Here is a 26,604-nt window from a genome sequence, read left to right on the forward strand (position 1 = left end):
CTCTTATTCCTCCAGTTTTAAAGGGGGTCCCCACCCACAGCTCAATCCTTCGCACACCCTAGCGAAGGCGTTTTACCTTCTTCTTCTACACTTGGATGGGGTGGCTTCCTTCCAACAGTCATCTCATCTACTAATATCCAGGATCTCGAGGATCTACCTAGATCGGGGCCTTGAAGGTTCAGCTGCGACTTGGTGGCCATGCCTTCATATTCCTTCTTGCATGGATGCACGGAGCTAGTAGCTTTTCTCCCGAGGTTGAGTTTCGGGTTCTCAAGTTCACTATGTCTATTGTTCTTTACTCCAAGTTACCTTTCAAGTGGAAATCTTGGATCCTAGGGATCCTCTACATCTTCTTCCTCCTCATCTTCTTGCCATGGTCACCTGGTCAGCATAGAGCCAACTCCTAAGATCAGGTACGAGCATATCCTCATGGTTCTCGACACCACACAAAGTCTGACATTCCTCCTCTATATTGCATGTTTTCTCATCATCTTTGTACTAGGGCACTTGGGCAAGTGAACAATTTTCCCATGAGGGACACTATCCAAGTGGCACCTGCTCCATGAGCATTATTCAACATGTAGCATTCCATCTCCACCTCACTCTTCTCTTCTTCCCCTTTTTGGGCCTGAGAGGGGGTGTTGAGAAACCCTTCACCCGTAGTTTACATTTTTGGGCCTGAGAGGGGATGTTGAGAAACCCTTCACCCACAGTTTACGTTTTTGTGTTTCTGTGTTTTGCATTTAGGGTTTGCAGCCCCAAAAAGGGGCACCACCCTAGACTGACTGTGCCTATTTATAGGTCACTCTCTCACTCATTCCTTACGGCTAATTCATTCAGTCCATCACCTCTTCTCTCCAGCCTCTCCACTGCCCTCACACCCCTTCAGGAGGACATTGAGGTTCGTGGTTCATGGCTGTCTTCATCATCTTCCTTGTGCTATGACACCCTTGTTCCCTTATATCACATTCACTCCATGATTCAAAACTTCATCATTCCATTTATCAAATTTTCTTCTCTCTTCTCTTCTCTTCTCCATGGTTGCCGAGTTCACTCCGTGTGCCTCCCCACAAACCCTACTATCTTGTTGGTACATCATCTTTTGACACATTGTGCAGTCTACATTGATTTATATTACATTTGCTGATCAGCCACAACGTCTACAACTACCAAACTGTTGAACTATTGTGTTTGTGATTTACAACTGCTGTATGGACTACCACCTCATCATACCTACATTTTCACTACCATCAGCCTACCATGTCAACATCAATATCTTGCACTTTTTCTCTCCTCAAACACCTACATTTTTAGTTTTTCTCTCTCCTTACTACCCGCCTGCATCCAATGCAACTTCCAAAGCTGCATTTGCTAGTATCTGACCCTCAGAGGCTGACTTACTATTTTTAAGAATCCGTCTGGAATACAACACTCTCTCCAGCTTATTACCTTTGCCTTGGTCCTTGAGACACAAGGGTTCAACATTAAGTATTCATTCATTGCATAGTATGTATGCTGCATAAGCATTGTATTTTCAATGGACATTCACTTCAATATTCTCTGTGCTCATTGTCTTTGAGTTACCCTAACCCTAATTGTGTTCTATGAATTTGGGTTTTGTCATACGCTCAGTTTTGTGTTTTCTATTTTTAGAGCATTTCTTTAGAGTGATGCCATCATATCAAAGCACGGCAACATTGCTTTTTCCACTACATCTTCTGCGATGCATCTCCTTCCATATCCATAGCCAACGACTTTGCAACTAGTTGGTAACACAGTCCATCATCAAGCGCCTCAGAGCAGAGAGAGCCATGCAACTTGTCATGAAGACATGTAAATTTGAAACCTTACTTAACATGTGGATTAATTTTTAATCCACACAGTTAACTAAATGTTGCACATGTGAGGTGTAACTCGGATTAGAGTAAATTTAGCAGCTCAAGACCCAAGGAAATCACAGGATGTCAAAGACAAAAGCTGTTGTAAGTTATGTCGCACACGTATTTCGTGGTATATGGTGCTCATTGTTGACGTAAGTCCTTCATTTAGCCATAAGTGACACTAGAGAAGTAATGTTTATTAAAACCTAATGCCAATCTAATCGTCAAAGGCACAGAGGCACTCGGGAATGGAAGTTGCCTAGTCAATTTAATTATTGGCCAATCAGATTATTTTTCACGGCACTCAAATAATTATTAGATTAATTTTCAATATTTAAAGACTGAAGATTAATATTTAATTATGGATAATGCTGAAAAAACCATTTGGAAAGTCTACCACTTGTCCAAAATGTCCATGCAAGACTAAAAAACGTCTTTAGAGGCTAGAGAGAGACATTTGAGTGGATTCAGCCTGCAAAAGACAGGGAAGAGATACTGCTGGTCTAATTTGCAGCCATTGGAGGACCTTTTGAGGCAGCCAAGGGCAATAGAAGACCAATCAACAGCAGGTGACAGCATCTACAGGCTGTTGCGACAAGGCAGTAGCAGTAAATGATTGATTTGCTTCAGTTCTTTGCATCTACAAGCTGTCGGGATAGTGCAGCAACAGTAAATGACAAATCTTCTTCAGTTCTTCGCGAAGAAAGTCTAAATATTCTCTCTCCTCAGTATTCCCTCTCATCTCCTAGCCTTTCTATAGCCTTGCTCCAAAGATTGTAGCATTGAGATTACTAGAGGTTGAGAAATTTCAGATTTCTCTGCTATAAACCCTAATCTGCAGAGCAGAAAATTAGGGTTTCGCACCAACCTTGGAAAGTATGCCAAAAATTGGAAGCTCCAAGACTTGGATTCAACAGGGCTGAAGCTATTTTTAGCCAAATTCAAGTGGAGGGACCAGAAAATCAACGAATTTGGGGCATTTTCCATCTCCATCAAACCAGGTGAAGGCCAATTGACAACTTGAATCAAGGGGCAAATCATATTATTGAAGACTTGCTAGTCATTTTGGACACCAAGGGAAGTTGAAATACGGAAAGGGATTGGGAAAATCCCATTGTATATCAACTTCTTCTTCAATTAAGTTAAATAAATACTAAATGGGGCGCTAGTTTTGGGGCTAATAGGGTGTCCAATGTCCACGATTATATGGTAAAGTGTACATTTCAGTTTTGAGAATTTGTTAATTGCTATAAATAGTGCTTAATCATGTTATTTACTACCCTATCTGAGGAGGAAGGCTGGTTTCACAACCCAACAAACACCCTATCTTGGCATGCAAAACGGAGAAGCCGTTGACAATCCATGGGCTCAACAGGGAGGCACAAACGAACATGCAAAGACGCAAGACAGACGAGTACCCAAGCATCCCCCTTTTCTGCAAGGCGCACAAAGCCGGTAGAGAGCAGACAGGACTACGAGATAGGAGGCCAGCTCACCCAAAGAGACACACATAGAGAGCAGTGATAGACTTCTTCTATAGAGCCGACCCTACTGACACTACTAACCTAGCAGAGACAGAGCCACCCCGCCAGCCACTTTCCTTCGTCGGGCACAACGACCCCGTCTACCAGGACCACGTCCGAGGAGGCCACACCATAGTCAGATTAGAGCCATTATCACGAGACACCGTAGACTCACCACCATGCATATCAGTAAAGGAGCTAGGGACCACATCATAGCTAAGATCATGTGCAGATCTTGAGATCACCTACAGCCCATAGTCCCCACCACACTTTTGTACATGGTTCTATCAGATCTAGTTCTCCTTTCCTTTTCTTTTCTTTTCTATTGATGGAATAACACTACACATAGTTCAACCCTAGTATAGTCCCATCATATAATTATTTTCAGTATTGTTTCATAGGCCACCCACTTATTTGTAATGTTATCTTTACCTTACTGATGAGATAACACTAGACATGAATGTACTCTGGATTTTGTCTCATAGGCCACATTGGCCTTATGTAGACGTTAATATATCTTTCTTTCTTTCTTTCTTTCTTTCTTTCTTTCTTTCTTTCTGTGTGTGTGTGTGTGTGTGTCCGTAATGAGTAGTTATATTAGATCAAATCGTATGAGGAGCCCAAAAGTCAAGGAAAAGAAACACAAAAAATTGCCATATGCCAAGGAACCAAGACCTCCCTAGGAAGAAGCCTAGCATGTTGAATGAGATCTGACTACCAATGTAGAAGACCCTTGAGCCTAGCAATATGTCCCTAGACACTAGAGGTTGAGTCAAAAACAAATGCATTTTGAGTGACCCGGTTGTGCCAATAGCCACAAAATCTAAGAAACTAGAAGAGTATCTTTATATGTGGCTTCGCTAGAGTGGGATATTTTTCTTTAGCCAAGACCCAATCAGAGGGGCACAACAATGGCCCAATCACACCTCTCCAAATATCAGATAGGAGAGTCCAAATTTTCCTAGCTGAAGGGCAGGAAATAAATTTGTGATGAGAGGATTCCACAATTGGTAGTGCAAAAAACAAATTGCCGTTCCAGATTTGATGCCTTGAGAGAGTCAAAGCAAGGGAAAGTCTACCAATTAGCTCTCTCCAAAGAAAGACCTTACATTTATAGGATCTTGTTCAGTCCACCTTCCATCGCAATCATTTTCCACCAAGCTTTAGATTTATGCAAGCCCCGAACAGCACTAGCTTTGGTGACCAGCCAATGATAATCTTTGATCATGAGGTGATAGACCTAATTAGCTGAAGCCTTTTCAAGATTGAACCTACTGGCAAGATCCCAATCTTGCCAAGGATGATCTAAATCAAGGGTGGAAAAGAGCTGCCTATGCTGCAATACCATCAAAATCTGGCCCCATAAGTCACAATATCTGCAAGGGATCTAAAAAAGCCTCCTACTACGTGGAAAGGCATCAACACATTGCCGTTCGCTAGTGTAGCATCAGCAACAGAAGGCAAGCCTAGACATGCCATGCAATTAAAATTTGGTCCATCCTCATGTTTCCCATCCCAAGCCAGCTTTGACACCCAACAATTCCATCTGGAAAAAGTTAGCAGCTAAACAATCATCTGTTGGATGCCAATGCTCCTAAAGAAGTAGTTTCCATAAGCATGTCAAATAAGTCACCAAAAAAGAGGAAGATGTCGGGGAATGGACATTAGTGTTAAGGACCTGCCACCATAGGTATTGAATGATGGTATTACCATGCACGAGTCCCTTGTCCTCCATAAAAAATGGACGATAGAGACCCAGCAGTGATGGTGAGTGCACATAGTGCAAAAAAGTGACTAGTGAAGAGCCACCATATGTCTCAACATCTAGAATAGCCCCACCACCCAAATAGTTGTGAAATTGCCTACTTATTTCATCCTCATCTTTTAGGCCAAATCTAAAAAGTTGCCTAGATGAGATGGCTATCAAGTTACATATCTATCCTATGATCTAATGCTCCGAGAGACTAGAGAATTCCATCGAGTAGTTTAGAAGGAAAAACATCAAAAAATTCGTGCAATAATGGATCTAGGTAAGCATCAACAATGGAATTATTTCTATCACCATTATTATTAAGGAAAAGAGAATTACATCGTAGAAAATATTAGTCATCGTATTAATTAGATACTCATAATTTACAATATCTACATCAAAAATACATTCGCTAAGCTTCAATGTTGATATGAGTCGTGGGCTCAAAGGGTGGATGATCCTTGGCCACATAGAAAGGACTATCAAGCTAAAAAGAAACTACATGAGTTTTATAGTCTAAAGAAAGAGAACATGATATATCATAAAACCACAACATCCAAGGATGGCATCAACATGGTCAAGTCTCATAAGGTGAAAGTCCAAACCTTCATGGATCTAGAAGTATCTCCGCCAAATGAGGAAAAAGATAATTGTGAGTACATCCCTTGTCCAACAAAAACCATAACAAACTAGGTGCTAATAAAAATCGGTGACATTAAGAAGGTCATGTGGACCAAAGACCATTTTGTGTGCCTGACAACCTAGGCATCTACTTGCATAACAAAGCAACCCTCTGCTTAAAGCCTAAGAAAATTATTTGGAATTTCCATATTGTTTAAAGCTTTGGAATTCGTAGGATTTGCCTTCTTGCTCCATGGACACTCCTTATCTCCATAGAAGTGGCTGGTTCGATGACACACAAACAGTGATTCTTGGTACGGTCCTCACTAGAAGTCATCTTATGCATGCCACCTTTCTAGTTCTGTTAATCAAAAGTGGACTGCTTTGAAGTAGTTGTTATTGTTGGTTTTTTTTTTTTTTAAGGAGGGAAGGCGGGGGTTTTGTGTTGTTTCTTTGGCTTTCAGCTCCAGGAGGCTTGTAAATGCCCCGAACAACGTAGTATGCTTAACAATTATGATATTCGCTTGTTTTCGAGATTTAATATAAAAGAGAATGAACACTTAAAACTGAAAATGAAAATTACTCACAAAATTACAGCCATGAAAATGTAAAAGTAATGGAGACAAGATTGAGGGTTGAAGATGGGCAAAACCCCCCCCCCCGAAGGAATGTATTTCTGCTCAACCCAAGTCCCTTAGGGAAGAGCTCAGTTACAATCAACCTGAGAGTGACAAGAAGTAATTCTCACTATCACAAGATCATGCAAAGATGTACAAACACACATGCATTATCTATTATGCAATGATAAGAACTGATTTCTTTACAGTATGAGAGAAGAAAGAGGGGAAATCAGCCTTTCTCCATCGTTGAACAGTAGTACATGGATAGGGCTTGCTTATTGTTACTAAAATGGAAGAAAGAGCTTGAGAAGGAGGTGCTGTAATGAATTTACAGGCTTGCTGTCCTGTAAAACAGCAGTGATAGAAGAGGGAATATGGAGGAATTTGATAATGGAGAAGTGGGGATGATGATGGGGATGGATGGGGCCAGTTTCTGGCTATCTGTGGTGGGTGCTCTACATGAGTTTACAGCAAAGAAAAATGATGCTGAATGAAGAAAAACGAGCTCTTATTTATAGGAGAGGGAAGAGCTAGTACAAAAGGGGAAAGTGGAGAAGCACAAGACAAGTGTCCAGCCACATGTCATGAGATGTGACAAGTGGTGGGACACTTGGAAACTTGTGTGACAAGTGTCTTGACACTTGTCTCTTCTCTATGGCCTTCCTTTTTGGGTTGAATACTGTCAAGAATAGAAACAACCAAATTTAGTAAGCACTGTTAGAGTAGAGAACTTATTATTTTTAGAATGACATCCCTATTTTTTAGGACTAGCATTTTTAGGCTAATTCGAGGCTCCTAAAATTTAGGGATCCCCTAAAATTTAGGGACCCCCCCAATATGGGTGTCATATGAAAGCTTTTTCGTGTACATCGCAAAAACGGTATCAGAATCTTCATGTGACTTTCCTATGCAAAGAAATGTGCATTTCAAGCTTTCAGCCCACACATGCACATTATACAAGCATTTCATGATCATGCCATCTTGTTGATTGTAACTGTCTGTTTTGGTGGATCTAGCCCACACTTCAAGGCATCCATCTTTTCTGTGTGCGAGTCTAACCCTGATATGCGTGAGTTCTGGTCACAGGCACCCAATCGGGCCATATAGGTGGAAGTGTGAACTATCTTTTCTCTAACCCACCGCGTGGGTCCACCATAACCTGTGACCACTCATCAGTGGCCAGCTCCAATGCACTTTTCTTTATATCTAATTAGTGCAAAGGAAATAAATTTAATAAATCTTTATATAGACAAATTAATGAAAAAGGATACAAATTCTGTTTCTATAGAGTTGTGATAGCCCTCTGGCTTTTATTCAGCTGTCCTTAGCTGAAAAGCTTCTTGATATGGCTGAAGAATATTTGGGTAATCCTTCATGAATTTTTCATCTACCCACTGTGCATCTGTTGTGGGTAGATCCTTGAATTTTAGTAAGAATTTTCGTGTCACAAGGCCACTTCTCGTGGTTCGATCCTTGTGAAACAAAATCTTTTCAGGTTCCAAGAGTTGCTCTGTTTCTTCAACTTCTGGGGGATCTTCAGTAATGGGTTCCTTTGGTTCTACTCCTATATAAGGTTTTAGCAAACTTACATGAAAAGCATTGTGTATTTTCCAATGAGCAGGAAGCTCAAGTCGATAAGAAACTTCATTTATTTTCTCTATCACTTTGAAGGGTCCAAAGTATCTACTGGAGAGCTTTGGAAAAGATGAATTTTGACCAGAACCTTGTTTGAGCCTGCTTTTATCAAACTTTAGCAAGACATATTAACCTTTTTCAAAAGCCAAAGATCTTCTTCGTTTATCTGCTTGCTTCTTTTGTCGCTCTTGGGCAACTTTGATAGTGGCTCGAACTTGATCCATTGCGGGTTTTAAATCTGAAGCAAACTCATCAACAGCAAAAATCTTATCTTTAGTGCGAATAATTGGAGAAGGAATCACTTTACCTTGTACTATTTCATTTGGAGCTTTCCCTGTGGATGAGTGCACTGTATTGTTGTAAGCAAACTCCAATAATGGAAGATATTTCTCCCATTGTGACTTATATTCACTAACATAAACTTTCAACATATCCAAAAGAGTGAGATTCATCACCTCTGTTTGGCCGTCAGTTTGAGGATAAAAAGCTGAGGAGAACTTTAAAGTGGTTCCCAAATTCTCAAATAAAGCACGCCAAAAGTTACTTGTGAATTTGGAGTCTCTATCTGAAATGATCTCAGAAGGCATACCATGTAATCTGAAGATATGTTGAATGAAAAGTCTTGCAGCTTGTGCGGATTTCAATGTTTTATGACATGAAATAAAATGTGATTGTTTGCTAAATCTATCAATTATGACCCAAATCATATCATGACCTTGAGGTGTTCTTGGAATACCTGAGATGAAATCCATTGTAATAGATTCCCATGGATCTTTGGGCACTGGAAGAGGTTGCAATAATCCTGGAATCTTCTGCCTATCATACTTGGATTTTTGGCATACCAGACAAGCCTCAATGAAGTTATGTGTATCTCTTCGTAATGTTGGTCAACAAAAGTAGCGCTCAATTGCACTTAGAGTGGCTGCCCTCCCTCTATGCCCTGCATAAGGGGGTTCATGACTTTCTTTAAGCACCTTTTGTCGAACAGGAAGAGTGACACAAAGGCGATTGTTCATGAGAAGGTAACCGTCTTTGATGGAATAATCTGGATGAGAACCTCCTTGCTGTAAATTTGACCAAATTGCTGCAAAATCAGTATCTTCATCATAAGTATTCTTCATCGTTTGAAAATCTTCATGATGAGCCACTGTAATAGTTGCAATGTGAGGCACTCTAGAAAGTGCATCAGCAACTACATTTTGTTTCCCTGGAGTGTACATTATTTGAAAATGAAACATAGACAAGAAATTTTCCCATCTTGCATGTTTCTCCTGCAAATGCTTTTGAGTCTTGAAATACTTCAAGCTTTGATGATCAGTTTTAATAAGGAATTCATTGCCTAAACGATAATGTTTCCATATCTTTAAAGCATGAACCACTGCTAAGAGCTCCTTTTCATAAATGTCATACATTTTCTCCACATCATTTAGACAGCGGCTTTCAAAGGCTACGGCATGGCCTTCTTGATTTAGCACTGCACCAATACAATCACCGCAAGCATCTGCTTCCATCACAAATGGTTTTACCAGCTCTGGAATGATAAGAACATGTCCAGAAGTAAGAGCTGTTTTCAGCCTTGTGAAGGCTGCCTTCTCTTTTTCCTTCCATTGGAAAGAGATCTTCTTCTTTGTAAGGTCATGAAGTGGAGAAGCCATATGTGCAAAATGCTTGATGAAGCGGCGGTAGTAAGAGCATAAGCCAAGATCGCACCTCATGTACATCATGAAGATGAGGCCATTCTTGGATTATCCTGATCTTTTCAGGATCCATCTGAATCCCTTCAAAAGAGATGACATGCCCAAGGTAATTTATTTTATGCATGAAAAATTCACTCTTTTTACCATTTACCAAGAGTTGATTTTGTTGAAGTAATTGTAGAACAATTTTCAAGTGTTGATGATACTCCTCTTCATTCTTGCTAAAGACAAGAATATCATCAAAGAAAGTACCGACATATTGTCAATGCTCTCTAAAGATGCGCTCCATCATTCGATTAAAGGTAGCTGGTGCATTGGTTAATCCGAAAGGAACCACCAAGAATTCATAAAGACCGTATGAAGTGCGGAAAGCAGTTTTGTATACATCTTGTGGTATTACTCTAATTTGATGATAACCACTCTTTAGATCAATGTGGCTAAATTGAGCCTCCTAGACGATCCAAAATGTCGTCAATTCTGGGAATAGGAAACCGATTCTTCACAGTGATTTTGTTGAGGGCTCGATAATCAATGCACATCCTGAATGTGCCATCTTTATTTTCAACAAGAAGAACCGTTGAACAAAATGGTGAGCTACTTGGCCTAATTAGCCCACGGTTGAGTAGGTCTTTGACTTGCTTTCTGATTTCTTCTTGTTGAGGACGGCTCACACTGTATGGTGCTATATTAGGAGGAGAACTGCCCGGGATAATATCAATATGATGGTCTTCTGGCCTTTCTGGGGGAAGCTGATAAGGAAGATCTTCCGAAAAACAATCTTTATACTTTTCCAAGAACTGAAGTCGCTCTTGGTTTTCAGCATTCATATTATCTTTTACATCAGTGACATAAAGCAAACAACATTGAACACAATCCTTAATTGCTCTAGAGACTTGCATATGGCTTACCATAGGTATGGTGTCATCCAAAAACTCCAGCTTGGATCTCGTATTTCTTGCCTTTGTTGGTGAGTTCTACCTTCTTTTTCTGAGAGAAGATGGTGAAATCTACTCTATGATTCCAAGACATGCCAAGAATCACATCGCAACCATCAAGGTCTCCGATACAGAAGGTATCTTCGTCACTGTAGCCTTGAATTTGAAACTTGAGCTTGCCAATGTAGGGTGTCACAGTCTTCACTGTGTCACCTTCATCAGCATTTAAAGCTTGGTGAACTTCTATCGGAGTGTCCATCTCTTCATTCTTTAATCCAAGCTCTTTAGCTAATTGCAAAGAAATGATATTTTCATTCGCCCCAAGATCTATCAAGAATAGTGCTTGCTTATCTTGCAACTATCCCCAAGCTTTTAATCATTTGCGCGTCTCTGGAGTGTGAGTTGTGTTTGCAACTACATCACTAATAGCATTGATTTTCACTGGCGACTTAGGCTTGTTGTCAGAAACCTTGCTTTGTCCCTTGTTTGGACATTGCTTCGCTATGTGACCTATTTGTCCACATTTAAAGCACTTCCCTTCTTTCATGAAGCGTTGCTTTTCTTCTTCGGAAAGTTACTTTGCTTGTGGGTATAGATTGGAGTGAAATTGAGGAGCATTGGGAGGTGCATAGGGCTTTATCTTCTTTTGATTTGATGGCTGCTTTTGCCGCTGTTTTTGTCCTTCATTTGGGGCTGAATACTCCTCATCATCAACTACTCTCTTCTTATCATTCTTTTGGAATGATTTGTTGCCATTGTGCTCCATTTCCCATGTCTCAGCATGGTCAATGAGTTCCCTGAGACTAGAACAATGATAATGATTAAGAGCAGTACGAAGTTTAAAATGCAAACCTCCTTGAAACTTCCTAAGCTTTTCCGAACTGCTGATCTTCTTGAAATGTTGGACCTTTAAAAGTAGCTCCCAAAATCTCTTGGTATAGTCACCAAGTGACTCATTTTTCCTTTGCCAAAGCCGATCCCATTCCATTTTTACATCTCTTTTGAAATGAACAGAAAGAAATTGGCTTTGTATCATGCGAACAAAGAACCGCCATGATTTTGGGACAGCATGATCATATTCCAACCCCGTCCACCAAGTATGGGCTAAGTCGGTTAAATGTAAAGCTGCAAACTTAATCTTTTCTTTTTCTTTATACTTGTCACGACCATACAAAATTTGAAATTGACGAATAAACTTCAGAAGAAGATTAGGATTTCGGGAACCATCATACATACTGAACTTGATCTTCTTTTCAAGTTGAGATAGTGACTTAGTCTTCTTCTTCTTCTTCTTATGCCTTCGTCCATGCCCGGATCTTGAGGTTGAAGATGATGAAGTGCTTGATGGGGATGAAGATGGAGACGAGGGTGAAGAATGTCGACGCCTTTGACGATGATGAGATCTTCCACGAGAAGGGTGTGACTCTTCGTCACTAGAAGAGGGTCCATCAGAGTAGGCGCCAAATGACTTTGAAGAAGAGGATGAGCTTCGACGCGATCTCTTTCTTTGTCTTGAAGTAGAATGGGACTGCCTCTTAGAAGTAGTTGGACTTTTTTATCGGCTCCTTTCATTGGTATGGCTTTGTCTCCTTGAAGCAGATGGGGCTTTTTCCTTAAATTCTTTGGGATTCTCAACTTTTTCTAGTTTGAGAAGTTGGTCACGAATTTGCTGATTCTCCTCTCTAAGACTTTGAATGGCTTGAAGGATAGCACTCGACTGATCCATTGAGACTCTTAAGAAAAAAAATATGCTCAAGTACTCAATACAAGGGCTGAAAACAAACAAACTTATAATTGTAAGCACTACCAGTGTTGGGGTGAGGACCGAGCCAAAGCTCTGATACCACTGTAAACGCCCCGAACAACGTAGTATGCTTAACAATTATGATATTCGCTTGTTTTCGAGATTTAATATAAAAGAGAATGAACACTTAAAGCTGAAAATGAAAATTACTCACAAAATTACAGCCATGAAAATGTAAAAGTAATAGAGACAAGATTGAGGGTTGAAGATGGGCAACCCCCCTCCCGGAGGAATGTATTTCTGCTCAACCCAAGTCCCTTAGGGAAGAGCTCAGTTACAATCAACCTGAGAGTGAGAAGAAGTAATTCTCTCTCTCACAAGATCATGCAAAGATGTACAAACACATATGCATTATCTATTATGCAATGATAAGAACTGATTTCTTTACAGTATGAGAGAAGAAAGAGGGGAAATCAGCCTTTCTCCATCATTGAATAGTAGTACATGGATAGGGCTTGCTTCTTGTTGCTAAAATGGAAGAAAGAGCTTGAGAAGGAGGTGCTGTAATGAATTTACAAGCTTGCTGTCCTGTAAAACAGCAGTGATAGAAGAGGGAATATGGAGGAATTTGATAATGGAGAAGTGGGGGATGATGATGGGGATGGATGGGACCAGTTTCTAGCTATCTGTGGATGCTGTACATGAGTTTACAGCAAAGAAAAATGATGCTGAATGAAGAAAAACGATCTCTTATTTATAGGAGAGGGAAGAGCTAGTACAAAAGGGGAAAGTGGAGTAGCACAAGACAAGTGTCCAGCCACATGTCATGAGATGTGACAAGTGGTGGGACACTTGGAAACTTGTGTGACAAGTGTCTTGACACTTGTCTCTTCTCTATGGCCTTCCTTTTTGGGTTGAATACTGTCAAGAATAGAAACAACCAAATTTAGTAAGCACAGTCAGAGTACAGAACTTACTATTTTTAGAATGACATCTCTATTTTTTAGGACTAGCATTTTTTGGGCTAATTCGAGGCTCCTAAAATTTAGGGATCCCCTAAAATTTAGGGACCCCCCCAATATGGGTGTCATATGAAAGCTTTTTCCGTGTACATCGCAAAAACGGTATCAGAATCTTCATGTGACTTTCCTACGCAAAGAAATGTGTATTTCAAGTTTTTAGCCCACACATGCACATTATACAAGCATTTCATGATCATGCCATCTTGTTGATTGTAACTGTCTGTTCTGGTGGATCTAGCCCACACTTCAAGGCATCAATCTTTTCTGTGTGCGAGTCTAACCCTGATATGCGTGAGTTCTGGTCACAGGCACCCAATCGGACCATATAGGTGGAAGTGTGAACTATCTTTTCTCTAGCCCACCGCATGGGTCCACCATAACCTGTGACCACTCATCAGTGGCCAGCTCCAATGCACTTTTCTTTATATCTAATTAGTGCAAAGGAAATAAATTTAATAAATCATTATATAGACAAATTAATGAAAAAGGATACAAATTCTGTTTCTATAGAGTTGTGACAAGGCTCGATCGGAATCATCCGTTGTGACTAGCCACCTTTGTTCACTACAAAAGTTTTTCGCATACTTATAACATCCTCTGAGGAGTGGAAAGGGTTGTGCTGCATGTAACACCTCATTCTAGTACTCCAAAGGCAACCCAAAGAGGTGACACATATAGAGGACTGCCTTCTACTTGGCCAGCCATTTTATGCTTCTACTTCCCTTTACATTCACTAAAGGCCAGTTTCAAGAGCCTAGATTATCTTTATGTTTCGCTAAATCACACTAGTGTGCACTTGACAATACCAAGTATAATGACTTATCAGGACACAATCTTAAAGTCTGATGAATGTGCTTTTGGAGAAAATGAATTTTTCTCCCCAATGCCATACTTCCACACAATCAGATTATGCCTAATGTGACAAGCAGTGAGAGTAAGGGAGAGTTTAGATTTAGTGCACTTGAAAGGAATGTGGCTCCTTGGAATCTTATATAAGAATATAGGAGGCACCTTACACAAAATGGACTAGCAAACAGTAATTCAATTAAACTACTTCAAGCACATTACTTCTTTTTAAAAACTTATTTAGATTCAGGTTCCTTTCACAAGCTTTAAAACTAGCTGTGCTTTGAGGTTTGAATATAAGTAATACGAGATTTAGGACCCAAATAATGCAAAAAACATGCACATAAAGACCATTCTCATAAGGGACAACAATTAGATGTCCCAAAACAATTATGGAACATGAGGCCAGGAAAGACAATATAGTTCCCTGTGCAAAATTAACACATCTTGATTTCAAAATAGCAAAATAAGGCATGCTTGTGTAGCATACCTGTACTGTAGTCATGCCTACTGTAGCAAGGAGCCCAATTTCTGCAGCACCAATGAGAGCACCAGACTTCAAGACAGCTTCACCCTGAGCTATATCACAACCCTATTATTGAAAACAAGACAACCAACTCATCATTCACAATATTATCTACTGAGATGATGTATAAATATTGTCAAAACACTTGCACAAAGATAGATCAAAACATTATAGTTTGTAAAGTTTTCTGAGGGAAATTTACTAAACTATCTCTACTTTCTGTCAAAATTGCCAAAATATCCCTCGAATTTTAAAAAATACCACAATACCTCTGATATTTGGTGAATAATTCCCAATATAGCCCTCTTATTGGTCAAAATTCCCAAAATGCCAAATTTCTACAAACTATAGGGGCATTTTCACAATTTACCCTTATTTTGTAAGAGCACAGATTATATTCATTATCCATACACCTCAGCAAAGATATATCATGCCAAATGTAGGACTCTGGCCTCCCTTGTCCTTCACATGAAAGAAAACTGAAAAAATGCAACAATATTGACACTCAACTTGCAATGCTGGAGGGTGGAAACGAAGGACTCAAATGGAGGAGCAACACAACATTATATATGCAACGTGGGATTAAAACTTCCTTGTCAAAAATGATGTGGCAGCAGCAGCAGGAGGAAACAGGTGCTGTGATTTGATAGCTGGCAGAGTATTTGCAGTAAATGATGATGTGCTAGCTGATGGTATGATGTGACATCAGCAAGACCAGTATTGGCAGCAGCAGGGTTAGTGTGGCAGCTGATGGAGATGTCATGACAGCAGGAAGCCAGCATGAAGTCTCGTGCTGCAAATTAGGGTGATGATGAATGATGCAGGAATCAGGATGAAGATTTGTTCCACCCTTGCCCTCTTTATTATTCATAGAGTAAGTGGGTGTACAGCTGCCCAACGAAACCTACTCTCAAAGGAATTAATTTGGCTACTAATTCATTCATTGATTAACATTGCATATAGCCTAGTTTAGCCCTGCCTAACACCCCCTCTAATGCCCAAACAGGATCCTAAGAGAAGATGGCAAGTTAGAGCAAAGCACTAATCATTTTCTCTTTGGCTTAAGGAAGCCAAGGAGAAAACCACCCTCAAGGGTGTCAATGAAAAAGATGAAACTCAGCCTCAAAGTAACATATGAGAATTAACTCAGCCTCCCCATGTGTACAGCAGCAGACAACACAGATCTGGAGAGTCTCAATCAGTGCCGAAAAAGACTGGACAGCTCAGAAAAGCCTCTCATTTTCCACCTTAGAGCTACTGGGATTCATGCATACATGCCTACTCCAAATGATAAAATAGGAATGTTTGAGCCTTGAGCTGACCCCTTGAAGGTTACTCCAACAAGGCTAAAGCACACCCCTTGTTTGATCCTGGGACAAACAAAGAGATGTAGTTTTTTATGAGAGGGATATGCACTAGCCTTTGAGCTGATTCCTCAACCTATGTTACCTGAGATAGGCTATGTTTTGCCACTGTTTACCTGTTCCAGCCTGCATTTTGCTGCAGCAGCTGTCACCTGCATCATCGTATAGAGCATGCCATGTTCATTATTATCTAGTTCCTATGCCCTACATCTCCATTCTGAGAAGGGGGGTTGGTGGAGGTGAGCTGGTGGGAAATGTCATGCTCACATAAGGACTCAATGAACTCGTGGGAGACAAACTCACCACCATTGTCACTCCTCGTAAGACCTATACGAAGACCAATCTGATTTTGCATTAGATGCACCCAAGTGGAGAAGTAATATAAAGGCATCAGATTTATACTTTAAAGAAATAAACCCACATGTATCTTGAAAAGTCATCCATGATAATTAAAAAAAAGTATAACATGTCATTGATGGAAGGAGTGGATGCTAGCCCGCAAAGGTCAATGTGAATCAACCTACTTGCTTGCAAAGGTCATGTGAATCAACCCAAGAGACCCCTCAGCTCTATGAGTAGTCTGCTGAGGGAATGGTGTGTGGTCATTTCCCAAGATCACAAGCTTTAGAGACATTGTTGGACAGGTTTAGGCATTGAAGGCTCTCAAACATCTACCGGTGAGATGGCTCGTAAAGAGAGTCATATCCAAGGTGTCTTAGGCAGAATTGCCACTCGTCATTCATTGCTTCCCTGGTGGAGACTAGGGCCTGAAACAGATGGAACTCAGAGTTCTCAGTTAGTCAGTTGGGAGAGGAACTTGGACATCATATAAAGGCCAATAGACTGTACCACATCACAAGCAATCACTAAACCAGTCTGGCCATCAAGCACCTTGATTGTGGTTGCCATGGAAAAACCACTCACCCCATTGCCAGAGCTACTGGACAGATAAAAGATTCACCCCAAGCTGGGGGAAATAATAAAAATCATCAAATGAAGCAAGATCCAGGCCGTTGTCAGTATCAAACTTGAGGCAACCTAGACCCTAGATCTTGACTGAGGAGTTATTCCTGCATCGGACATTCCTCACTGCAAAGGCTCATGTGAGAAAAATGTCCTGAACATGTGATGAGTGGCTCCACTATCCACAATCCTAGCTGTGGGAGAACTACTCGGTTGAGTAGAGTGGACCTCTGTGGTCCCATCATCAGGGAGCAATTCGTGAATATGGACCAAGCTCACATCCTGTAATGTCTCTTGTAATGCAGTAGTTGAAACTCGAATTCATAAAATGTGGGCATAGACGACTATAAAATCACTTACTAAATAAATTGGAGTATCGCTTTGGAAGCTTATCAAGGAACAAAGTGACTTGGTAATCAAGGGACTTAGGAGCCCCTGTACTGGAGTACTCCATGAGCAATTGCCCATATTCAATCAACTTGACCTTAAGATCATCCTGATCTAAATTACTAAATTCTCGGAGCTCATGGTCGAGATTGATATGATGGGTCCTATCCCAAGCTGCATAGTGCTAAGTCAAGTGTTCTCACCACTCACATCATGTGAGGTCAAAATGCTGAAGCTATGAGTGCAGTTCTAGGAGCAGTCCTTGCATTAACTCCACGATGGTAGAGGCATTTCTTGCCTTCCAAGAACAAACAACCTCAAGTGGAGCAAGGCAATGGTCTGGTTGGGGTTTCAGCCCCTATACAATGTCCCACAACTTATGTGAGTCTAAGATGTCTCATCAGATTCAACTAGATCGTGTAGTTTGACCCATTAAAACGAATCTTATCAAAGAATGCATACTTTACACATGAGGAGGAAGAACTTTGAGTTTTTTAGTAAGAGGGATAAGGGGGATAGCGAGGATAGGATGACTAGGTAGAATGGGGACGAGGGGTTCTATAAGGTGCCAAAGGAGGAGGCACAGGAACCCAAGAACCCTAACCAACTGTTGGCTAGGGCACTGGAACACGACCAGAAGGTCCACTAGAAATAGCCATCTGGGCAAACCATGGTATCAATTGATCCACACTCCAGAAAGAAAGTGGTTGGGAGGATATTCCATTCAAGGAGAAGCCCAAAAGTGCATGAGATGGAGAACTAGCCTCCCCCATAGGTGCATCCACACCACCTAGATGTGAAAACATAGAGGTCCTAAGAGGACAAGATGTGCCTAAGTTGATAGAACCCCCCACTATAGTATGAGATTGCACATGTGGTGAAGTGAATGCAAGTGTAAATGTGGAGTGAGAAGTAACGCAAGAGAAGAATGGGATGGGTAGAACTGGTAATTGATGTGGAGATGAAATAGATGATGATGTGTGAGATGATGATAGACGAACTTAAAATTGACCTTAAGATACAAAACTTGAAGGAAAAACAAGAGAAGGAAAACTTATAGAAGGAATTAGTGATTTTTTCTTATAAGCACCTCTTCTCGCATTTACATATAAAAACCGGTCCTCTTTGAACTTAGAATCAAATGAACATTTTGAATATTTCCTTCTTCTTCTTGATTATCACCAAAAACTTGCTTGGAAGTAGAAACAATAGAAAGCAAGCGTTGACATGAGAGTAGATAGAGGAGAAGAAAGAGTAGCCTTATACTCTCTCACATTTTCTCCAATAGGATAGCCAATCCCAAGTAGCTTGTCTATTTATAGATGAGTGGATCCTCCCAAATTAGGGTTTGGCTTATGGGAAACAGATACCTTGTTATTGTGAATCCTACAAAAACAAGAACCAGATTTATGGGCTTAATAGTGATACATCGGGCATGAATGGCTAAAAGTTGACCGTCACTCATTAGATTAAGCAAGTAGCTTTTCAGTTGCTTCTTGGAGAGCAAGCAAGGATTGGCTTGACCATCCCCCCACATTCCTTGCCTGGTTTCTTGAAAAGAACTTGTGATCATGCCTTGACTGCAGATCTTGTAGTATTTCTTGCACCACCAACCTAGAGAATGGTGCCTTAGGAATAATTAAGTTGGCACTCTTCTAGAATTTCCTTATGTCACGTAGTGTAGCTATGCTTGGTCTCCATCTTCGCTTCTTATGCATTGGAGGACATGTATTACCAACTACAGCAGTAGTGGGAGGTGGAGCAATTAGAGCATGTGGACCACCATTTCTGGACATTCTAGGAAATGCTGGTAATAATTGAGTTGTGGAGCTATAATAAAGAGCTAATCAGTATATCATGCGTTTTTAGCTCGACACACCTCTTGAGTGGAAGAGGGGAGAGGAACTTTTATTGTGGACCTGGTCAAGCAAGGAGTTGACACTCAAACTTCTACAAGGTCAGCAATATGGGCAAGGCAGTATTTAGATACATGAATTACAGTATTTTGCAGCCGGCTTATTAAGAAATAATGTGACCTGATCATCAATTGGCTTTGGTGGGCTAGTAGTGCTATACTCGGCAACAAGTGACTATATTCCGCAACAGGAAGGCAATTCTCCACAATATGGCTGATTGATCATAAACAAGGGTGCACTGTGCATTGGTGGAGCTCCCAGCAACTGAGCACCATTAGATAAAGTAGAAGCACTTGGTAATTGACTTGAAATGTGACATACAGAGGTAGAACTCCTCAATGCAGGAGGTTGGTTGAGGGTGAAGTACAGACAAGAAAGATGGTGTTGTTGATAGCACACAACGATGAGAAGAGCGTGGCTGTCATAAGATTTGAGAATATGATGCATCAAATCATATAGCATGTACCAACAAGGAGTAACAAGGAAGGATGTGGCCTGCACACTTGGCTAATATCAAGATGTCAAACTACCAGTCATTCCAAAAGCAGTCTATCCTTCCCTAGCTAAGAACTCCAAACACTTGCCCATTGGTTGCATCAACTGAAGTGCCCCTCCTAGCATCCTAATGAAAGAGGTTAGGCCGAACAAAATGGAGAAGTATGCAGAGTAGGCCTTGTAGGTCCAGCTATAGGAGATATAGGCCTGCTCATATGGTAAGTTGGGGGTGAGAGGAGGTACGATGCTTGTCTAGCTAATGTCCTCATAATGAGCAAATAAGGGAAGGTCCAATACACCAATTTCATACTCCCATAGTGATGAGAATCTCTCCAACAATGAAGAGTGAGCCTCTCCATGACTTTTTCTTTCGGGGTGATGAGATGGACAAGTGAGCACCTCGCTCTAATACCATATGAGAATAATTGGGCTTATCAAGTGTGTAAAGAACGAACAAACGCCAATAACAAATGAATGATCAGGTCTATATGGTAAAGGGAAATGCACAATAATGATGAAGATGCAGTAATAGATACAATAAACATCCACTAATGTGATAGATGTAATACAAGAAGCAGTAGTGAAGGTTCCAATAGATGCCAGAACAAGGGTGAAGACTTGAGGCAGGGGACAACAGTAGAGTCACATAGGAGGTCAAGGACACTTGAAGAGGTGGTCCAGGCTGTGTGATGCTGAAGGTAGAATGGGATGATGCAAGGAACAGCAAGGGTGGAGAGTATCATCAGTTCTCAACAGATCCTGAACATGAGCAGTCAACCAATACTCAAGGTAGGAATCTTTCATGAGAAAGAATCACTTAGAAATTGTTCTAGTTTCTTACATCCTTCAAAAGCCAGACCTTTTATGAAGTTGAGACAATAAGGTAAACCTCAGTGGACTGACTGCTGCAAGGATATGGCCAAGAAGGAAGAATGCTGCTTCTTGAAAACCATTATCGCTACAACCCATGAGGAAGTACTCCAAATTTGTTGCATTAGCTATTTGACAACAAGATCAAATCCTGTACACAATACTGTACTTACTCTACTGCCTCACTGAATGCAATGATTCCATCCTGGATACCATGGTTAACATGAAAAACAAAAACAAAGGGGGGCGGAAAAAAGAGCAGAGTGTCTTGACTGTTCAAAAGGAGCAGAGAAATGAAAATTTAAACATGTACAAAAATACGACTTGAAAGCTATGTATGAACATAATGTAACAAAGTAGATTTCTTTCTGATTATTCAGAATAATCCAAATAGCTCTGAGCCTAATCAATTAGCAGCACAGACTGCCCACAATCCTTAGCCCTTATACAAATTCTTGAAGTTTCCTAAGAGTTCACCAAACCTGTTAATGACCCTTTGTGGTAAGGTTCTTTATCAAACACAATCTCCACCATACAGGATCCACACAAACGCTACTTAACTGTGCTTATTGTCCAAGTCCTCGACAATCTAGGCCTTTCAAGCCACACAGGGCTCCAGATCTAAAAATGACATGCTGTTCCACTTCAACATGTTAAATGTACGAACTTTTCTCTCATTCATCAGTAGCTGCACGAAATTTGTTATGTTCAGCATTAAACAACTTGCTATCAGTACCCTGGGGTTCATCTGTTTCTATTATCTATGGAAAGTTCCATTGTACCATCTTTTAGCACCTATTTTTTAAACACAGATGTGAGTCACATTAAATGACAAACCACTGGACGGATATCCTGGCCCTTGGATGCCTCTTTTAAAATGCGAACTTTCTTTCCTGGCATTGATTCAATCTCCTCAGTATTCTCCACTTGTACCACTGCATCTGCACCCTCAGGCACTGGTCCTGTACACAAGAAAAGAAAACCAATTGCACGAACATTGATTCATTAAACAGATAACAGCTGAGACAGAAAGAGGTTTCAAGTGCAAGCAGCAAAAATACCATGACATGTTTCATGCCTACAAAGAGGAGAGACACATCATGTACAAATCGCCTCTTTGCACACCAAAAAAGGATTCAACAATATGTGTCCTGCCCATATGCCCAAAACTGAACTTTCCATTAAACTTTTCATGATGAAGAGCTTCTGAAAATGCACATGTTTCTTATTACTACTTGAGGCATTACACTGAGCCTCGTGAGAGTCCTCCAACTGAGCCTCATGAAAGAGCACTATTGGGAGGACCAACAGATTTTCTCATGATAAAGGCACATGATCTCTCCACAGAGATGATATCCCACTGTTGTCAGAAGCTATTGCCATGATGGAGTTTCACTTATTGCACTGCAGCAGAGGGTATACGTAGATACAAACTGGAGACAGAATATGTGTAGGAGAGCATTGACCCAGGCCATGCAGGATTGGGGCATCCCCTTGTCCCAAGGAGGGCCATTTGAATATCTGTGGGTTGATGATACACTCATTGGAATGCTGGCCATTCACACCCCAAATGATCAACAAGATAGGAGGCAATTTTGGACTACCCTCAGTCAATCTTTACTTTGAGTTGATCATTGGATAGCAGACAACCATGTTTGGAGACTTTGGAGGACAAGAGGGGAAGATGCATTGATATCATTGAAGGAGGAAGCAGGCAGCATGGGAGTTCATTTACTACATCAGTAGACACAAACCCTGGTTCACAGCATAGGTTTTCCCATATGTTTCCCTTCTGGAAACACATTGATACAGAAGTATGATTAGAGTATGGCTCAGCCCTTGGGGCTGAATCATATGTGAGCCTGATTTTACCAGTAAATATAGAGTATATACATTAAACTTTAACCTAATATTATTCACCAAAACTTATCATAATTGCAAAGTTCAAAGTGAAGATTCATGAATCATAAAAGAGTCCAGGCTCGAAACTCTTCAAGTCCGACCCAAAAAGAAATTCATGTATGATTTTACATATGGAGTATATATTTTCCTAGACATATGGTTAACTCAAACATACATATCCAGACCCAATTATGGTTCACAGTGAAGTTTGCCAAACCATGGGCTACCTTAAGTTTTCTTAGGAGCAAGGGGATGGCAAGACCCAAATTTTCTCCAAGATGACAAATTCTACATGGATGACAAGTCTCGCGATATAGGTGGTCTAGTTGGCATTGTTCCTGTTGGGTATGGAGCTCACGTGTGACCAGCAAGCTATGGCAGATGGAACTACATGGAGGTGAGGAGAGAGAGAGAGAGAGCTCTCAAGACAGAGATGGCAGCACCAACTGTAATGTGACCTGACCATGATACCTCATCTGCCCCCCCCTGCGCATCACCTCTGCTTGACCCATTACTTTATCCCATTCTATATGGATGACAAGTCTCGCGATATAGGTGGTCTAGTTGGCATTGTTCCTGTTGGGTATGGAGCTCACGTGTGACCAGCAAGCTATGGCAGATGGAACTACATGGAGGTGAGGAGAGAGAGAGAGAGAGCTCTCAAGACAGAGATGGCAGCACCAACTGTAATGTGACCTGACCATGATACCTCATCTGCCCCCCCCTGCGCATCACCTCTGCTTGACCCATTACTTTATCCCACCCATCCTGCACGTAGGGCCCATGCAGCTTCAGAAGAAGCAAGAGAGAGGCAGCGAGAGAATCAAACCCTGCTCCTCTGCACCAGGCATTTCCTACCTGCCCTGTGTGACCTGCACTCCTGTGGAACTGACACCTGTGCACTACCAGCTTGCACCTCAGCCTCCTCTGCCGCCTGTTCCTGCAGCACGCAGGGCAGGCTGTGGCACAGAAAAAGAGAGAAATGAAGACTGCTCTGTCTGCATCAGGCATTTCCTGCCCTACTTGACCTGCACCCCTGTGAGCCTACATCCTCTGCGCCACCAGCCTGTGCCTCAGCCTTCTGCCGCCCATTCCTGCAGCCTGCAGGGCAGGCTGCATGACACAGCCGGGGGGGGGAGAGAGAGAGAGAGAGAGAGAGAGAGAGAGAGAGAGAGAGAGAGTGTGTGTGTGTGTGTGTGTGTGCAGGCTGCTGTGTTCCAGCAGGCAGGAGAGGTTCAACAACAGACAGCAGCTGAATACCTAGGTGTCACACCATGTCAGAGCTGAACATGGCCTTCATAGACTGAGCAGTAGATGACTTGGAGCCTGTGATTCAAATGATGCAGAGCAGGAAGAAATGGTTACTTGTGCCGAGATGGTTGCCCCCTATTCCGAGGTTCAGCCCGGTTCTAATATGCAAACCCCCTGTTAATCGCAATAAACATGTGTCCGCTGCAGTGGACTCTGCTCGTTCTTAAGCACAAGTGACCTAGGCTGTTGAGGAGTCCCAAGACTTGGACTTGGAACATCTCTTGGAAATTGCCAATACATTGTTGGGTGAATATGTTCAACACAACCAGAAATCCTTTCCAAACTAGGACAATGAGGATGTTTTAGATGGCTACCGCAGATACCAAGACTGTACTATTTTTCAGCCTTCTAAGAAAGAGGGGTCATCCATAGTTGCCCTCGTACGTAGTACGAACCTATCCGTTCCATATGAACCATATGGGGTATGGTACGGCACGAATCCTATGTTTTCTTATGAAAAAACTACCGCTTTTGGGCCACTGTGTCTTGCGTGTTCCACATCTGATCAAAGTCAATTCTGCACATGACTGTCCCGTTTTTGCCCGCGTTTTGGTCCCGTTTCTGCCCACATGGCACATTTGCCAGCCCATTGCCACTTGCCACTTGGAAGGTTGGGCCATTGGATCACCATTGCCATCCCAGCAACCTTGGATCCCATGCTCTAGCCTTGGATGCTCTTTTTCACACTCTTGAGCCTTCTCTCTTCCTCCACCTTGGATCCCTCTTCTTCCACTCTCTTCTCTAGAGTCTAACCTATAAAAGGTACTCCTCCCCTCCATCCTACCATACCAAATCAACAAGCATTCTCATTGTTCAAGCCACTCTCTCTTCAAGCAAGCTATCTATCTATCAAGATTCAAGCATATCCTGATTCCGACCCCCTCTCTCTCTAACTTTCAAGCCTCTCACCCTCCCTCTCTTTCTCAAGGCTCAAGGCTCAAGGCCCAACCCTCTTTACTATCCCTTGGGCCTCTCTCTCTCAAGCCTCTCTCCCACTCGTGACTTTGCCTCTGCATCGGCATCATGACTCGAGAGAAGCACGAGGCCTTCAATTTGCATGCCATCCATGTGGGGAGGGACACAAAGACGTCCAACTCCCAACAATGGATGTGCAAGTATTGTGAAAAGCGCTACATAAGTGGTGCAACCCAACTTCTCCAACATTTTTTCAAGATTTGGGCCGGGGCGGGGGGGGCCAAGTTGCTCCATGCAAGGAAATCCCTAAAAACATCGTGGATAAGATTCTCACCAAGATGAGAGGGGGATCTACTAGAGAATAAGGAAGTCGTGTATTGGCACCAACACCTATGCATACTAATGAGGAAGCACCGAATGTGGGCGTATCTTCAACCGAGACTTTCACCATTGGTGGTAGGGACTCCACATCTGCAACTGGCTCCGGCAAAAGACAAAGAGTGGAGCCTCATGCAACACCAAAGAGGCAATCCTCTCTCTCTCAAGCTCCCCGTCATGTGCATAGATGAATTGCCTTTCTTAGAGAAAGGCAATGACTTGCTAATAGATAAATTGCACGCATGGAGATTGAGTGCAATCTTGGATTCAATGTCCTAAAGCAAGAGCAATGGAAGAAGATTGTAAAAGCCATTGTCAATGTGGGGTCCATGAGAAGGATAGACCTGACGTAACATACAATGACATGAGGACAAAAAAGATTGATGAAGAGAATGAGAGGGTTAATAGAGCCCTTGATCCTATTCGAGCCGCCGGGACGACGAATAGAGTGATCGTAAGAAACGGGGTATCATCAATATACTCCTCTCACATTCACTTGGCACTTACTTTTTGCACGTCGTAGACACCGGTAAGAGGGGGAGGAAAATAATGGGCACCTTCATCTATCACCACATTTGGCAAGTTATCATTGAGGTATACATGGTCTTTTAAATTTGTTTCTTTCATTATTCATAATTATCTATCTCCCTATTCTCACTAATATCTATCTAGATTCTCTCTTCTCCCCAAGCCTCTATCTCTCTTGATTCTTGAAAAATGAATCTTTCAAGGCTAAACTCTCTCTCTCTCTCTCTCTCTCTCTCTCTCTCTCTCTCTCTCTCTCTCTGTGTGTGTGTGTGTATTGTAATTTGTGGTTGTAGGTGAGCCCATCAAATGTGGTGCGAATTGTTACCGACAACGCATCAAATTATCGGCACATGGGCCATTTGCTTGAGGCTGAGTTTCCCACATATGTGTGGACTCCACATATAAGTTATCGGCACATGGGCAGTTTGCTTGAGGCCGACTTCCCCACAATTGTATGGACTGCATATGTAAGTCATTGTTTAGACTTACTCATGGAGAACATCGGTGAGAAGCTCAAGTGGATGAAGAAGGTGGTCCACAAAGCCACATTAGTTGTCATCTTCTTCACAGTAAAGGTGAAGGTGTCTGCAATGTATCATGAGCATAGCACACTCGAGCTGAAGAAGCCTTCTTCAACTCGCTTTGCTTGCATGCAATCATTACTGAGCGCCTTTATGAGGTGTCGTCCGTCCTGAGACAATGGTGGTATCCACTCTAAATGAGTGGAATGAGCATGAGACAAAGGAGGCCAAAGCCATGCAATGCTTGTGCCTCAA

General features: G+C 41.7%; 1 protein-coding gene across 6 annotated transcripts in view; it reads right to left on the minus strand.

Annotated features, from left to right (window-relative positions):
• B73 (molybdopterin biosynthesis CNX1 protein / molybdenum cofactor biosynthesis enzyme CNX1 (CNX1)) overlaps positions 1-26,604 on the minus strand; it is a 247,031-nt gene that overhangs the window by 125,861 nt on the left and 94,566 nt on the right. For all 6 annotated transcript variants that reach the window (XR_015690856.1, XR_015690858.1, XR_015690857.1 and 3 more), the window contains exons 3-4: positions 21,632-21,756; positions 14,764-14,865 (exon numbers count right to left, since the gene is read on the minus strand). Coding sequence is in view for 2 of the 6 variants with exons in the window: in XM_087677661.1 (XP_087533787.1) it covers positions 14,764-14,865; positions 21,632-21,756 (227 nt within the window). In the remaining 4 variants the exon portion in view is untranslated. The remainder of the gene's footprint in view (positions 1-14,763; positions 14,866-21,631; positions 21,757-26,604) is intronic.

This window comes from Lygodium microphyllum, chromosome 5, assembly GCF_053477565.2.
Source record: "Lygodium microphyllum isolate KBCC chromosome 5, Lygodium_microphyllum_v1.1.10, whole genome shotgun sequence".
In the NCBI taxonomy this organism is placed as follows: Eukaryota; Viridiplantae; Streptophyta; class Polypodiopsida; order Schizaeales; family Lygodiaceae; genus Lygodium; species Lygodium microphyllum.